At 43.6% G+C, this 14242-nt stretch overlaps 1 protein-coding gene across 5 annotated transcripts in view; it reads left to right on the forward strand.

Annotated features, from left to right (window-relative positions):
* Positions 1 to 14242, forward strand: part of PAPLN (papilin, proteoglycan like sulfated glycoprotein) — a 57314-nt gene that overhangs the window by 14978 nt on the left and 28094 nt on the right. For all 5 annotated transcript variants that reach the window (XM_068162176.1, XM_068162175.1, XM_068162180.1 and 2 more), the window contains 5 exons: positions 8558 to 8673; positions 9998 to 10058; positions 10933 to 11035; positions 12965 to 13095; positions 13423 to 13546. In XM_068162176.1, the coding sequence (XP_068018277.1) occupies positions 8558 to 8673; positions 9998 to 10058; positions 10933 to 11035; positions 12965 to 13095; positions 13423 to 13546 (535 nt within the window). The remainder of the gene's footprint in view (positions 1 to 8557; positions 8674 to 9997; positions 10059 to 10932; positions 11036 to 12964; positions 13096 to 13422; positions 13547 to 14242) is intronic.

Raw genomic sequence — 14242 nt, forward strand, 5'->3', positions numbered from 1 at the left:
TAGAATAGTGCTTCTGGTGATGCAGAGGGAATAAATTCTGAAGGTTTTCCACGTGACTAACTCTTCTATTATTGTTGCATGCATGTATTTGCCATGATGGTATCTATTGTATGCTTTGGGTTTGCTTTATGTTTAGTAAACATGACATTGATCAGATTTCTTTGCCTCCATTTCTTGTTTTGCACATGTGATTTTGTGTTGGCAAACCTTTGCACCTGGAATTCTTTCTTTCCAGATTGGAAATGTCTTACCTGCCCATATCATGGGAGTATTTCAAGGAAAAGCTGCTCATCACGAGGGGAGTTTTATTTAATCTTCCACGATCTGTAGCTGACAGTTACATCATGCCCAATACTTATATTTGTTCCCAGGTTGTACTGCAGGTGTGCTTAAAGTGAAGGCTGGTCTGTGGCTCAGTTAAAAGTTATATTCAAATACATTTCATCTGGACGGTGCTGTTTTCCCTGGGGTCTTCAATTCCAGGTTAAAATGCCGGTTTGAACTTCTTTTAAATAAATGAATGTTGTTGTCGTTTAAACACTGTTAACCTATTGATTAAAATTCTAAACCACTTAACCAGATCTGACAGAAAGGGCAGAAGGTGCAGAAGGACCTCAAAGTTCAGGTCACACAGAAACAGTGAAAATTGCTGTGAGGAGGGAGAATAAGAAGGGCATTTTATTAATGTTCTTATTAACAGAAAGGCAGAGAAAGTGCACAAGAATAATTGTACGGGTTAGGACCAGTTCATTTTGCTCAATATCCTGTCTTCAGCTGTTTCACAAACACATCTAGAAACTACTATAAAAAGATTAAGTACACTTCCCCCAGTATGTTCGCAGTCTCCAAACATTTGTAGTTATCAACCTTTTGAGCTGGAAACATGTCTGTTCCTTGTCCCTGAATTTGGTCGCTGTCTATTTGTAATAGTGTACACTTCTAGCATCACAACAGTTCTGTCACATCACCAAGGTCCTGCTCTTGAATGGTGAAGAGCAGATCATATGTAATAATTTTATTTGTTAGGATAAGAATTGTTTTTTTCTCCTGTGCATGACCTACCTACATGGAATCTCCACTGTCTTTTTAGTGACAAGTCGCTTACAATGTCCTTCCCGAGTTCTTTGCAGTCTGTCTCTGGTTCCTTATTGTCATTTGTTACCCTGAACTACCAGCTGCCTTACTCACTTCTGTGGTTTTGGTGTAACTTTTGTAAGTGCCTGGGGCAGTTCATGTTCCATACAGAATTCTGCCGCTAATGTGAGCTCTTGCAGCAGATGGAGATTTCACTACTACTTTTGGTTTTGTCTTTGGGCCACCTGCTCATCATCCGCGCAAGGACTTTCCTTCTGGCTACTTAGCTACTTTCAGAGATCACAGTATCACTAAGGTTGGAAGAGACCTCAAGGATCATCGAGTCCCACCTATCACCACAGACCTCAGGACTAGACCATGGCACCAAGTGCTATGTCTAATCCCCTCTTGAACACCTCCAGGGATGGTGACTCCACCACCTCCCTGGGCAGCACATTCCAATGCCGAATGACTCTCTCGGTGAAGAACTTTCTCCTCACATCCAGCCTAAACCTCCCCGCTACAGCTTGAGACTGTGTCCCCTTGTTCTGGTGCTGGTTGCCTGGGAGAAGAGACCAACCCCTTCCCGGCCACAACCACCTTTCAGGTAGTTGTAGAGGGCAATGAGGTCACCCCTGAGCCTCCTCTTCTCCAGGCTAAACAATCCCAGCTCCCTCAGCCTCTCCTCGTAGGGCTTGTGCTCAAGGCCTCTCCCCAGCCTTGTTGCCCTTCTCTGGACACGTTCAAGTGTCTCAATGTCCTTCTTAAACTGAGGGGCACAGAACTGGACACAGGACTCAAGGTGCAGCCTAACCAAGGCAGAGTACAGGGGCACAATGACTTCCCTGCTCCTGCTGGCCACACTATTCCTAATGCAGGCCAGGATGCCATTGGCCCTCTTGGCCACCTGGGCACACTGATGGCTCATGTTTAGGCGGCTGTCAATCAGCACCCCCAGGTCCCTCTCTGTTTGGGAGCTCTCCAGCCACTCTGACCCCAGATTTGAGTGAAGGATTTTGTTGACAGCTTTTTGGAATTCTGAGTGTATCTGACAGGTTACCCTTGTTGACATGTTTGCAAGAGTGTTAGAAGGCTTTGCCTTTAAAAAAGTCTTGCTGATTTCCCTCCCCCAATATGCTGTATTTATGCAGGTACCTGATGGTTCTGCTCTTTTTAAAAAAAAAAATTCATTATTTTATCACTACACATCAGTTTTATGCTGTGTGGACAGACAGTTCCCTGGGTTCCCCTGGGATCCTTTTGTAAACTGCTGTCAGATTTTCCACTTTCCAATAATTAGATGCCAAAGCAGTTTTAGCTGACAGGATTGTCTGGTAGCATGTAAGAGTTTATCCATTTCAACCTTGAGTTCCTGTTAGGCCCCTCGGATAAACAACTTCTGGTGACTTCATACTGTGTGTTTTGTCCACTCTTCCAAATAAGTTTGAGGTCATAAAGTTTTCTCACAATCCTTCTCTTTGTGGAGTTTTCTGAATGGCCTCAGTTTCTTTCACAAGGATTCCAAGAATTAATTTGACTTCTCTGCAGTGGCTGTATCTTTTTAGAGAGCTCTTTTTATACCCTAGTCAGCTCCAGGCCACCCAGAGTTTCTGGAAGGCTTTCCATTTCTGAAAAGTAACTATTATCTGCTCTGCCCGCTAGCCAGCAAGCACAGATCCATGAGGCAGCACGTTCTGCAGTGAGGCAGGCATGAATCATGTCCTGCCCAGCTGATGGGGGATGTGCAAACAGACCAGTGTATTGTGGGACAGCCCATAATGAGGTAGAGGAGTGAGAAATGATGGGGAAGTGAACACAGGGAACATGGGAAAGAGATGGGAAACTTGAGGGAGTGCGTTAAATGATGTACAGAGAACCTTGAAGTGTTTTGAGGAGATGATGATTTAGAGGAGGTGATCGGTTTTCATGTATATGTTGGAGGGGATATGCTAACAAGCCATAGCTAGGGCAACAGAGGAGGATGATGGGAGACATACTCAGTGTAGACCACAAGCCATTAAAACTAATGAAGCCTTGCATTTTTTTTTCCTCCTCTTTGTGAAGCAGTTTGTCTTAATAAGATACTCTCCTCTTCCATACCGTTTTGTACTTCATTCCCTGCTGTCACTATCTTGTTCGCTTCCATTCTTGTTTTTCTGGTTTTGCTCAAATGCAATTCTTTGATTGCTTATTCATTATTCATTAAAATGGTACTTGGTGTTCTTCACCTTCAAAGGCCTTTGCATGCCTGCTGTCTCTGAGCCAAGATCAGTGGTTAAGGCAGAATTATTAAAAGAAATTGCTTTGCTGATGTGGTTCTGATTAATTCACCTTTGTCGTTGTGTTTTTGGCTAGTAGCGTAGCTGGTTACAGTTTTATCTTGAGAATGCATCTGTTGGGATAGTAGCAGGTATCCACATTAGGAATATGTGAAAGATGCTGAATGTTTTCAGCTCTCTTTCAACCAAGTACGAGTGGTGAATCACAGGCCTTTCAGGACCTAGCAATATGGAAATGCTACAGGTAGCATCATTGTGGTACTGAGTAGGTCTTCTGCACATAGGCAAAGGAAATGGCTCACATCCTGAGAAGCACATGGTCTAAGGATATACTCCATGTAGGCTGTTCTTGTCAGGGCCTTCAGGGTGCTAAGCTTTGGTGGCCCTGGCTGAGTTCCCTCCACCCTGTCCCAGCTCAGGAACCCATTGCAGCTGTCCAGGAGTGTCAGCTCCTGCCACAGTGATGCTTCAATGAGACTCTGCACAGCCCTGCCCAGGCCAGCCATGGGCCCCAATGAGCCACTGTGGTCTCGTATCCCTCCTGGTTTCAGCTGGAAGTCCCCAGTTCCCAGGTCTGGGGCTGTTGCCTGGCTTACTTTGCTGCCCTGGAAGAGCCCCCTGCTACTGGCCCCCAGCCTACAGGGAGCAGCCAGCCCACAAGACATTTTTCTCTCTTTCCCTCATTCTCTAAGCAATTAAATTTCCTCTAAGCAATTATTATTCAAACTTAGCAGAGCTGCATTTTTCACTGGAGATTTGTTACTTGCCAGGACTTTGGCAATGAAACCATTAGAGTACATGACTGTGGTGATAACTCTCTTTTGTAAAGCATTTGTTTTTCACCCTTCTTTCGTACGTGCTTCGTCAATGGGGCTACAGTTCAGGGGTGTGTCAAAATAAACATTAACTCAACTTGAGAAACTATAAGCCCCAGAAAGCATGTATTTATCAAAGGCTGTAGTGCTGTTTCAGAAATACTCTACAAAAAATACTCTCTCAGTATTTCAGAGATAATCTAATTTCTCTCTGTTCAGAGAGAGGTTTTAATTGTAGTTTTAAGGCATGGAAACTCTGCATGAAGTAGCAGTAATACCACATTGCTCATTTTGTCACTGTCAGAAGTATCTGTTTCCAGTGGGGCACCAATTGTACAGTATCTTGTAGTCAGCTTCCAACATCAAGGATTTCCCACCGCATTCTCAGTGTTTGTACTAAGATTTGTGTCAGATATGAACAGAGCCTAGTAACTCTGTGATGTAGCTCAAGTCACAGTTACAACTTTTCAGTGTCCAAAAGGGTGTTTTGGTTGCAGCCCAATGAGCTAAAGCTATGTGACCTGTTGAGCTAAAAGCAAGCACTAGTCCTGTCCAGAACTTGCCAAGCATAGCATGAGTATCAGTAACAGTGTGCTTCGAGCAGCAGCTGTTGGAGTGGTGTAACGTGATGTGTTGTTGCTGCTTGTCAGTCTGGAAAGGCAGCACAAAGAATCACAGAATAATTCAGGTTCACTCTCTCTAGGCATTCAAAGATGGCCAACAAGTAAGGGAAACACTAATGCTAAGAACTTGGGTAGGATTTAGTTTGTTTGAATCTGCAGCTGCAGACCTTCACTAGTTACTTTGGACTGCATAGTAAATGCATGTTTGATAGCTTGCTAGTATTTGAGTTGAAGCGAGTCTGCATCTGGTTATATGAATTTTGTGGATCACTGCATGCCTGCAATGCACCAGTCTGGGAAGCAGTCCTCTTCCCATACATAGTTTCCTATCCATCTCATCAGACTGAGAAGTCTTTCAAGGGCACTTTTTGAAGTGTTCCTTACATACTACCAACATTTTCTGAGTTGAATCTTGTCCATATTTTTTCCTCCTGTGCATGTGTCATATATAAGGATAAATGTTCCATGTTCTATATTGTGCTATCTAGGACCCTCTTCCAGAATTCTTTTGTCTCATGCATTCTGGAATTGTCTTTTATGACTCAGTGGCACAACTTTTTCACTTGCTGATTTTATCAGATGCAGTTGGCCTGATAACAGCAGATGTTGCAATTACATCAGCAATGCATCTATCTAGGAATTGATAAAACTGATGAAAGCAATGCAGTGTTCATAGAAATGAGATCATTGTCCTTCTAAACTTTTCTACCGCAGCAGCCTGTTTACCAATGAGCTCTGAGAGCTTGTGGAGTCGTGCACATCATCAATATCCCCAGCAGGGATGCATTTCTGTCCATCTAGACAGAGCAGTTTGGCATCAACCAACTGTCCCTTCTGCATCTTTTGTAAGTCAAGTGAGATGGCTGTACGCTTTCTCTTGCTTTTTCTGAAACATTAAAGTACATCCCTAATGCAGATAAAAGGGCTGTGTTCTTGTATGCATGTTAGGCTGAAGCAAGGAAGGAATGGAACCAAATGAATTGCTAACAGCAATGGATTTTGTAGATTTTAAATGCTGGGGTCCAGGGGTGCCTGGGATTTAGTCTGATGACAGATAAAAGCATTCCGAAGTCTGAAGAGAGCAGAACGAGGTTTTTGGAACAGAAGCTAACTGACAGCATCTAAAAATACTTTGTTACCAGATTGTGTAACAATAGATTTCTGATTTATAATAAATATGCAGCTTTATACTTGCCTGTATACACATGCCTGCAGCTACTGAAGTAATGAGGACTGTGTACAGATTTCTCAGTGTGGGAGCTGGGTCCCTATTGAAACATTTCTCTAACCCTCTACAGCTTTGGGAGGATTATACTGGCTGATGCTCCTTTTGGGGTGGGTGTAAATGGAGTGATGGGAGAAAATGATTGTTCCTGCACTCTGCAGATGCATAAGCCTCATGACAAAGAGTCCCTGCAGATTTCACCCCCTGTAGAAGGAATAAAGAATGCTACTTCTGTAGGAGGGATATTGGAATATTTATCAGATTGGGGGGGGGGTGTCAGGGAAGGGTTTTCTATCCTAATTGTCTTCCAGTAATCTGACTTTCAAATGCTTTTCCTTTGGATTTTTATCTACTTGTTTTCTTCTCCCTGATGCTGACTGAAAGGTCCCTTGTTTCCAGGGTGAGCTAATACTGCTCCTAAATCAGTCAGCTGATACAGAGGACTAGCAGAGAAACAGAGTGGTAGCATGTTTCATTCTTTTGAGAGTAAAGGAGGAGGAATTACAGGGGGAGGAATTAAGTGTCTGAAAGAAAAACTTGGGAAAATGTGACACCTTGCTGAAAGCTAAAGCTCTGTTGATGGGATTACTCCCAGAAAGGCAAATAAGATTGAAGAAGACAAACACTGAGCTCAGTATCTGGAATGTAAGACTGGGAGAAGGGTTTGGCAAGGGGTCAGGGAGATGTTGACTTGGCAGAGAAGAAGGTATGTAAAGTGGCTGTAACTTAGGTAGTGCTGTTGAATGAGTAGGGGGAAGGCAGAGTTAGTCTGAACCAGAAAACTTGTCCTGAAAAATACTGAAGAGGTAGTGTGAAGGAAATCAAATAGCATGTGCTAGGAAGAAAGTGTTTCATGTTAGAGCAATGTTGGTAAGAGGAGGAATCTGGGGTGGATAATTTGGTAGTATGTGCATAAATATGATCAGCTAATCTCTCTGACTTGCTCTGCCAGCACTAGGGTGAAAGAGAGAAACAGGGCTGTAACTCAGAGGCATGTGTCTGGCAGGGATTATGTGTAGAAAATTGCAAAAAGTGGTTAAATGACAAACATTTAACCCATGAATCTCACCTGAAGAATTTATGAGGCTAGCTCCTGTTTTTCTAGCAGAGACCTGGATGTCTTATGTAAAAGCAGTTATGTTAACTGAAGTGAAAATTAAAGTGAGGAGGTTGTGCCTTCTCTGTAGGCCTTGGAAAGTAACCTGGGTATGTGGAAAGTGCTTGCTGAGTGGAGTTAATATTCTTGCTGTGGTGAGTTTCTCCATTCCTAGGATGTTCCTCCACTCAAGTGGAAACCCCTTATGATGGCAAGTACTAGCTGGGTGATTATCAGAGAACAGCGTACATGAGGATGCAGGAGGATGACAGGAAAGAATGGAAACAGCATGAGCAGGGAAATTCAGAGAATGGAAACACAGGATGCTGTGTTCAAGTCAAAAGAGATGTGTGAAACTAGACGATGAATTGGGACCCAGACCACAGGGGTTGTGTGGATTTCATGGGATAGTCTTTGTGCAGAAGGGAATTTTTTACCTTTTGTTTCTCTTCCTGCACATTTTTTGCTGCTCCAAATCTCTGAGTGCCCAAATGCTATTAGTTTCCTTCTCAGTTGTGTTACATATATATATATATAGAGAGAGAGAGAGAGAGTGCCCTACAGATGTGGCTGCAGAGCAAGCCCTGTTTTTACAGTGTCCCTCCTTGGTAGCCCTGCATTTACCTTTTACCGAGTGGAATTAATCCCATTGCATCTTGCAACTATTCTTTTTTCTTTTCTCAGAATCTTCCTATTCTTCCCACTAAACACCCATGTTCTGTCTATTTCATCAGCTGCAGAGGTCCTTTTTTCTCCAAAATACAGTGTTTCATGTAGTTCTAAGATGCTTGTGTTTTGGTTGGTTCTATTCCACTTGTAACTTCTTGTATATAATATAATTCTTGATTCTCTTAATGTCAGTATCCATTCAGACTTTCTAAACACAAAATTAATTGAGGCTGTAGCCAATGATGGCCTAAACCTTGACATGATCAATTGGATGAGAGAGGGAAAGGTCCATGTATGGAATTTTGTTGCAGTAAAACATGTGTTCTGGGGGATTACTTGATGCTGCTTTTATTTCTATTAAGAATCTGTCTTGGAGCCAAGGATTTGGGATTAAGTGGCTCTGTAGACATGGTGTGGAGTGATGATGTTCGTAGTCCCTGAAGTAATGATTTGCCTTTCCTGCCTGGCTAAGAGGCAGACGTTATCTTCCTTCAGATGGTTATTAAAAAGTGATGAGATTCTGTGAACAGACAAACTGTAACAGTTTAGGGGAGATTATAAAACTGGATGTGCTATATAGCTTTAGGAAGCTGATACTCTGATGTTAAAGACTTGGCATTTTCAATGGATTGTTCTCTGCCACTTTTCATGCTAGGAATACAGCCCAGCAAGACAGTCTCTCTGCAAGAGAATACATAGGAGCTCTGCTTCACTTTCATTGTCTTTTTCTTGAGATGCCATCTCTATCTGATATGTCTGGGGTTTCTTATTTGCAGGGCCACCGGATGAAACGACAGATTGATGTCTGGGGAAGCTGGGGTGAATGGGGCGGATGCAGTCGCAGCTGTGGTGGTGGAGTCAGCTTTCGGGAACGGCACTGCTACTCCCAGAGGTGAAGCTAACCTCCTTTTCCTTTCCTTAAGTATGTTTTTCTGTTACTGAGCTCCTGCACTTATATTCCAATATACATCCAGAACAGAAATTACTTATTCCAGGGGATTAAGTCACCTGAGTCCAGACTGAGATAATCCTCAGCCTCTTGTTACTGTTGTTTTCAACAGCTCTCTTCGACACATCCTTGCTTTGGCTCCTTGGGCAGAGCACAGTGGTGACTGAGATCTGAAGTGGTGCAATCAAGTGATTGGTATGGCAGGAGCTGTTCAGTCAGGTCTAGTGTAGTAAGCTTGAGGGAGAGGGGCAACAATCCAGAACAGCAGGTTTCTCTACCAAGAGCTGGTGACTGTGCCAAGATTTCCTCAGGCTTGTGATTCCCAGGAAAATAGATTGCTGCAAAAGAAATGGAAGGTTGGAATTGGCTCAAGCAGCATTAACACTTTGCCATCTCATTTGCATCTGGGTTAAATGCAGTGAGGATGATGGCTGGGACTGCACCTGTTGGGAATGATGGACCATAGAAAACCTGCTGTGGATAAAAACAACGAAAGGGGTGTGGGGGTGTGAGTGTGTAGAAATCCAACCTCTTTATGAGAAATGAGAGGGATTTTTTGTTTTGTTTTTTGGGGGGTGGGTTGGTTGGTTTGTTTAATAAAACAATCCAGAAATCTGGAACACTACTTCCTCCCACTCAGGATAAAGAAAGGTCTCTTTTGAAGACTGCCCTTTATAGTATGCAACTGCCAGAATCCCTGTCTCTCCACTTTAAAAGTGCTGGTATTAAACATTGGCTGCCTTTTAATTTCCATTTCCTTCATAACTGTTACTCTCCATAATTCTTAACTGCAGTAATTGACTGGAATGAGGGTGTTGCACACTTCACGTAGGTGTGTTTGGCTCTTCCTGCTAATGGGCCTGGTGTGCACATAAACAGGATGACAGCTGATGTGCCTGTTTATTCTGAATTGGCCACTACCCTCCTGCTGCTCACAAGATGGTTGTGGTATGGACACCTTGACTGTAAGTGGGCAAAGGACTTAAAGTTCTGTTTCCATTGTTTAGTTGAAATATGATCTTGAAGAGCTATACTGCAGTCATTCATGGTGTGTGTCTCATTCATGCCAGAGTGCAAACCACAGCAGAAAATGACACTAGAAGGTGCCAGCTTGCTTTAGTGCAAAACAAGTGCATTTCAGTTATTTTGTGGTTTCAGGAAACTGAGGTTGATATGCTCAATGTGAAGGTGATTTGTAGTATCTGCCATGAGATGATTGTGTGTGTGTATTCTTCAGAGAGTTTCACATTGTTTATCTGTCTTTCAGGACAGAAGGTGCTTCCAGTTGTGTTGGGCCAACTCGAAGCTATCAGTCATGCAACATTCAGGTACAGTGCTCTGACTCTGCTCCAGTTTTTGGATTTGATTGTCTGTTGTTCCTTTTCCCCAAAAAAATGCCATTCTTGTTCAAAAGTAATGTCATGGTTAGTTGCCCTTTCTCTTACATCACTAGTGAATGCAGTTCTCCAACACTACTGTAGTGGTTTGAGCCTTAACTGGGAGTTAAAAGCCCAAATGGGGAAAAGGCTGACAATCTCTTCCCCACTCCCCCCCCACCTCCTCCCTCCAAACAGAGAGGGAAAGAAAAAAAAGTGGGTAAGGAGCAAATCCACTAAACAACAATCTGGAGTCGGCTTGGAAGTAGAGAGGCAAAGAATTTTTCTTTAAACTATATATATATATATATATATATGACAATAACAGGAAAAGCTCACAAGGGCAAGGAACGAGAGTGGATGGGAGTGGGACAGAAAAGAATAATACAAAACCAGTCTTTCTCTGAGGAGGCGTGGAGGCAGCAGGGAAAAGGATCAGGTCCGGCCACGTGGCTGAGGAGCAGGAGGGCAGCTGCAGTAGCTCTCATCCAGCAGAGGCAGGAGCCAAAAGGCGATCCAACAGCTATGATGTCCTGCTTTTTATACCCTAGCTGGGCAGGGAGGGGGGAGTGCAACAGACTCAGCTTTCCCAGGGGAAATGCCCTGCAGGGAGGGTAAAGTACCTGCAAACCCTCCACCCTGCTTTGTTCTTTTGTTTTCAGAAAAAGGCATTAACCCACCACAACTACCCTTCAAAAACATACTGAATTAATGCCCCTGGTTTTGTACAGGAGCAATAACAAATAAAAAACCAACTTTTTCTTGTACACTTAATTTTCCTCCTTTTTTATATTTGCCCAATACAAACATTTTCTCCTCCAAACAGAGCTGCCCAGAAGGCTCCCAGGACTTCCGAGCAGAGCAGTGTGCAGAGTTTGATGGGACAGAATTCCAAGGAAAGAAATACAAGTGGCTTCCATATTATGGAGGTAATGATAAATGTGTAGGGTTACATTTAATCCCTAACTATCAGCAGTGTGTTTTGAAGTGGCTGTAATGCTTTTGACTGTAATATCCCTGTAGGATACTTCCTTAGTTGGAACTCAGGGACGGGTTGGCATGGAATAAATCTTTTTTGCCAACAGCTAAAGCATAGCTCTCGTGTAGACATTGGATGCATGGACTAGAGACAGCTCCCAGTACAGCAATACTAAGCTGTCTCTGGTAACAGCCATTCTTTCAGAAACATTGCTCAAGAAAACTGGAACTGGTTGACAGTAGTTGCTAAAATATTAGAAAAGCAGAGGCTCTGCTGTATTTTTCAATATTGGCCAAAGAATGTTATCCGGGTAGAGGAGAAACAAATGCATATAATTAATGAGTGCTTCAGAAAATATGACATCACTTTCAATTGGCCCATACTTTCTTCAGGAACCAGCTCAGGTGCAGGAACCAGAAGTCCTTGCTCTGAGCTTCGATATGTTATCATTCACACTTGTTTAACAAGAGATTGAACACATCCAAGTGCCGGGTTCTGCACATTGGCCACAGCAACCCCATGCAGTGCTACAGGCTGGGGTCAGAGTGGCTGGAGAGCAGTCAGGCAGAGAGGGACCTGGGGATACTGGTTGACAGCAGGCTGAATATAAGCCTGCAGTGTGCCCAGGCAGCCAAGAAGGCCAATGGCATCCTGGCCTGTATTAGAAACAGTGTGGCGAGCAGGGAGGTCATTCTCCCCCTGTACTCAGCACTGGTTAGGCCACACCTTGAGTCCTGTGTCCAGTTCCGGGCCCCTCAGTTTAGGAAGGATGTTGAGTTGCTGGAACATGTCCAGAGAAGGGCAACAAAGTTGGTGAGGGGTTTGGAACAGAGGTCCTATGAGGAGAGGCTGAGGGAGCTGGGGTTGCTTAGCCTGGAGAAGAGGAGGCTCAGTGGTGACCTTATTGCTCTCTACAACTACCTGAAGAGAGATTGTATCCAAGTGGGAGTTGGTCTCTTCTCCCAGGTAACCAGCACCAGAACAAGAGGACACAGTCTCAAGCTGTGCCAGGGGAGGTTTAGGCTGGATGTTAGGAAGAAATTCTTCATAGAGATTGCCCATTGGAATGGGCTGCCCAGGGAGGTGGTGGAGTTGCCATCATTGGGGGTGTTTATGAGGAGACTTGATAGGGTGCTTGGTTTAGTTGATTAGATGGTGTTGGATGATAGGTTGGATGTGATGATCTTGAAGGTCCCTTCCAACATGGTTTATTCTATTCTATTCCTAAAATACCAGTTTGGAAAGGACCTCAAGGATCATCCAGTCCTAACTTTCAGGGTAAGCATGTAGTTTAAATGAGACAGACCAACACATCAAGCTGGGACTTGAAACTGTCCAATGTAGGGGAATCCATCATCTCCCTTGGGAGTTTTTTCCAATGTCTAAGTTCAAATGGTTAAAATTATCTTTCTGGCATCCAGTCCAAATCTCCCCAGTAGCAACTTGTACCTATTACCCCTTGACTTTATCATGTGACCCTTTGTGCAAAGGGAGTCTCCCTCCTCATGGTAGCCACCCCTTAGGTACTTGTACATAGTTATGAGGTCTCCCCTAAGCTTTTTCTTCTCAAGGCTGACAGGTCTTTAAGATAGATTTAACATTTTGGGGTTTTGGCTGCTAAGGTAACAGCTCCCTTGAGTTCTGTACCAGCACTTGCTCTCACTTTAGAAAGCATTCTAGGGAGCATAAAAACAGTCCTACAAAGGAATAACCACAAATCCACCTGACTCAACATCCTCTCACTTCTGGCCAGCCTTTGTGCCTGAGGAAATGGTCCACCCCTCTGTCTCTGTGCCTATGATCTAAAACCAGGCTCATGGTGCATTATCAAGCTATTCACCCTACTATACATAATGTTTGCTTTTTTCTCTCCTACCAGCACCTAATAAGTGTGAGTTAAACTGTATTCCCAATGGAGAAAACTTCTACTACAGGCACAAAGCCGCAGTGGTAGATGGGACTACCTGTGAACCTGGAAAGCGGGACATCTGTGTAGAGGGAGTTTGTCGGGTTAGTCAACTTGTTGCTTCCTTTATTTACCATGGGCCCACCAGTCTTCCTTTGGTTGTAATTTGCCTTCTGTAATAGCATCAAAAAAGGAAAATAGTTGCATTTCCAAGGTACTGGGAAACATGTGGACAGCATTTATCTGTCTCTGAATGTAAAATAGATGATGGCAAATCTGTCCTTTCTCTGACAGCTTCTTTCCTGCCTTATCATGACTTTTCAGACTCCCTAAATTCAGACTTTCTCATTAGATCAGTCCAGCACTTGGCCATCTTTTTCTTTCTTCTGTCGTTATGGTTCATTCATATCAATGCTCCTGTGCTCTGACAGGCTGTTGGCTGTGATAACATGCTAGAATCTGCCAAGAAGGAGGACAAGTGCCTACAGTGTGGAGGAGATGGCAGCACCTGCTACAATGTGAAGGGCACTTTTGATGTGCCCAGCCTTCCCAAAGGTACAGATGATCTGGGTAGTTTGGGCGGGTGAGGAGGAGAGAGTTGAACCTAAAGTCAAGCTGTTGCAAGGCTTGGTGGGCAGACCTGCTCACAAGATTGTTGTTCACTTGATATGTGTGGCATATGGCTCTTTAGCTGCCTTAGCACTAGAAAATGTATTGATGGCCTTATCCTATGAATCACTTCATTAGTCTCTGTACAGACTGAAGTACTTGCCATGCTGCTGGTATCTTTCCCTGCTTGTTCTCCAGAAAGTGCTATAAATGCACCATGTGAACATATCTATATACCTCCTTCATAAGGCTGCTCCCCTGTCCAGTGTCTTGATAGCCCCACCAGGATGAGTGCAAGGCTAGAAATGAGACTGCATCTTCTGCATTTGGACAATTTTGAGAGATTTCAAGATAACAACTACACTTGTGGTCAGATCTCTCCAATATGATAACTGTTACATTTTCAAAGATTTTTAAAATCCAAGAAGTGGACTTTACCCTGCCCTTACTTTTCTGAGCTGTAACTGGAATGGTTTACATATTGGACTGACCTCTGGATAGTGTAGGGTAAAGCTATTCAGAATGCAGATAAAGTGACAGTAGAAATACTTCAGGCCACCATCATAAAACCCATCCCAGCTATTCAGGCACCAATGGAACCATGAGCATCTTTGGCACAGAAAAGTGACTGTGTGGCATGAA

The sequence above is a fragment of the Melanerpes formicivorus genome, unplaced genomic scaffold (assembly GCF_026170545.1).
Source record: "Melanerpes formicivorus ecotype bairdi unplaced genomic scaffold, bMelFor1.0.p_v2 SCAF_62, whole genome shotgun sequence".
NCBI classification, from domain to species: Eukaryota; Metazoa; Chordata; class Aves; order Piciformes; family Picidae; genus Melanerpes; species Melanerpes formicivorus.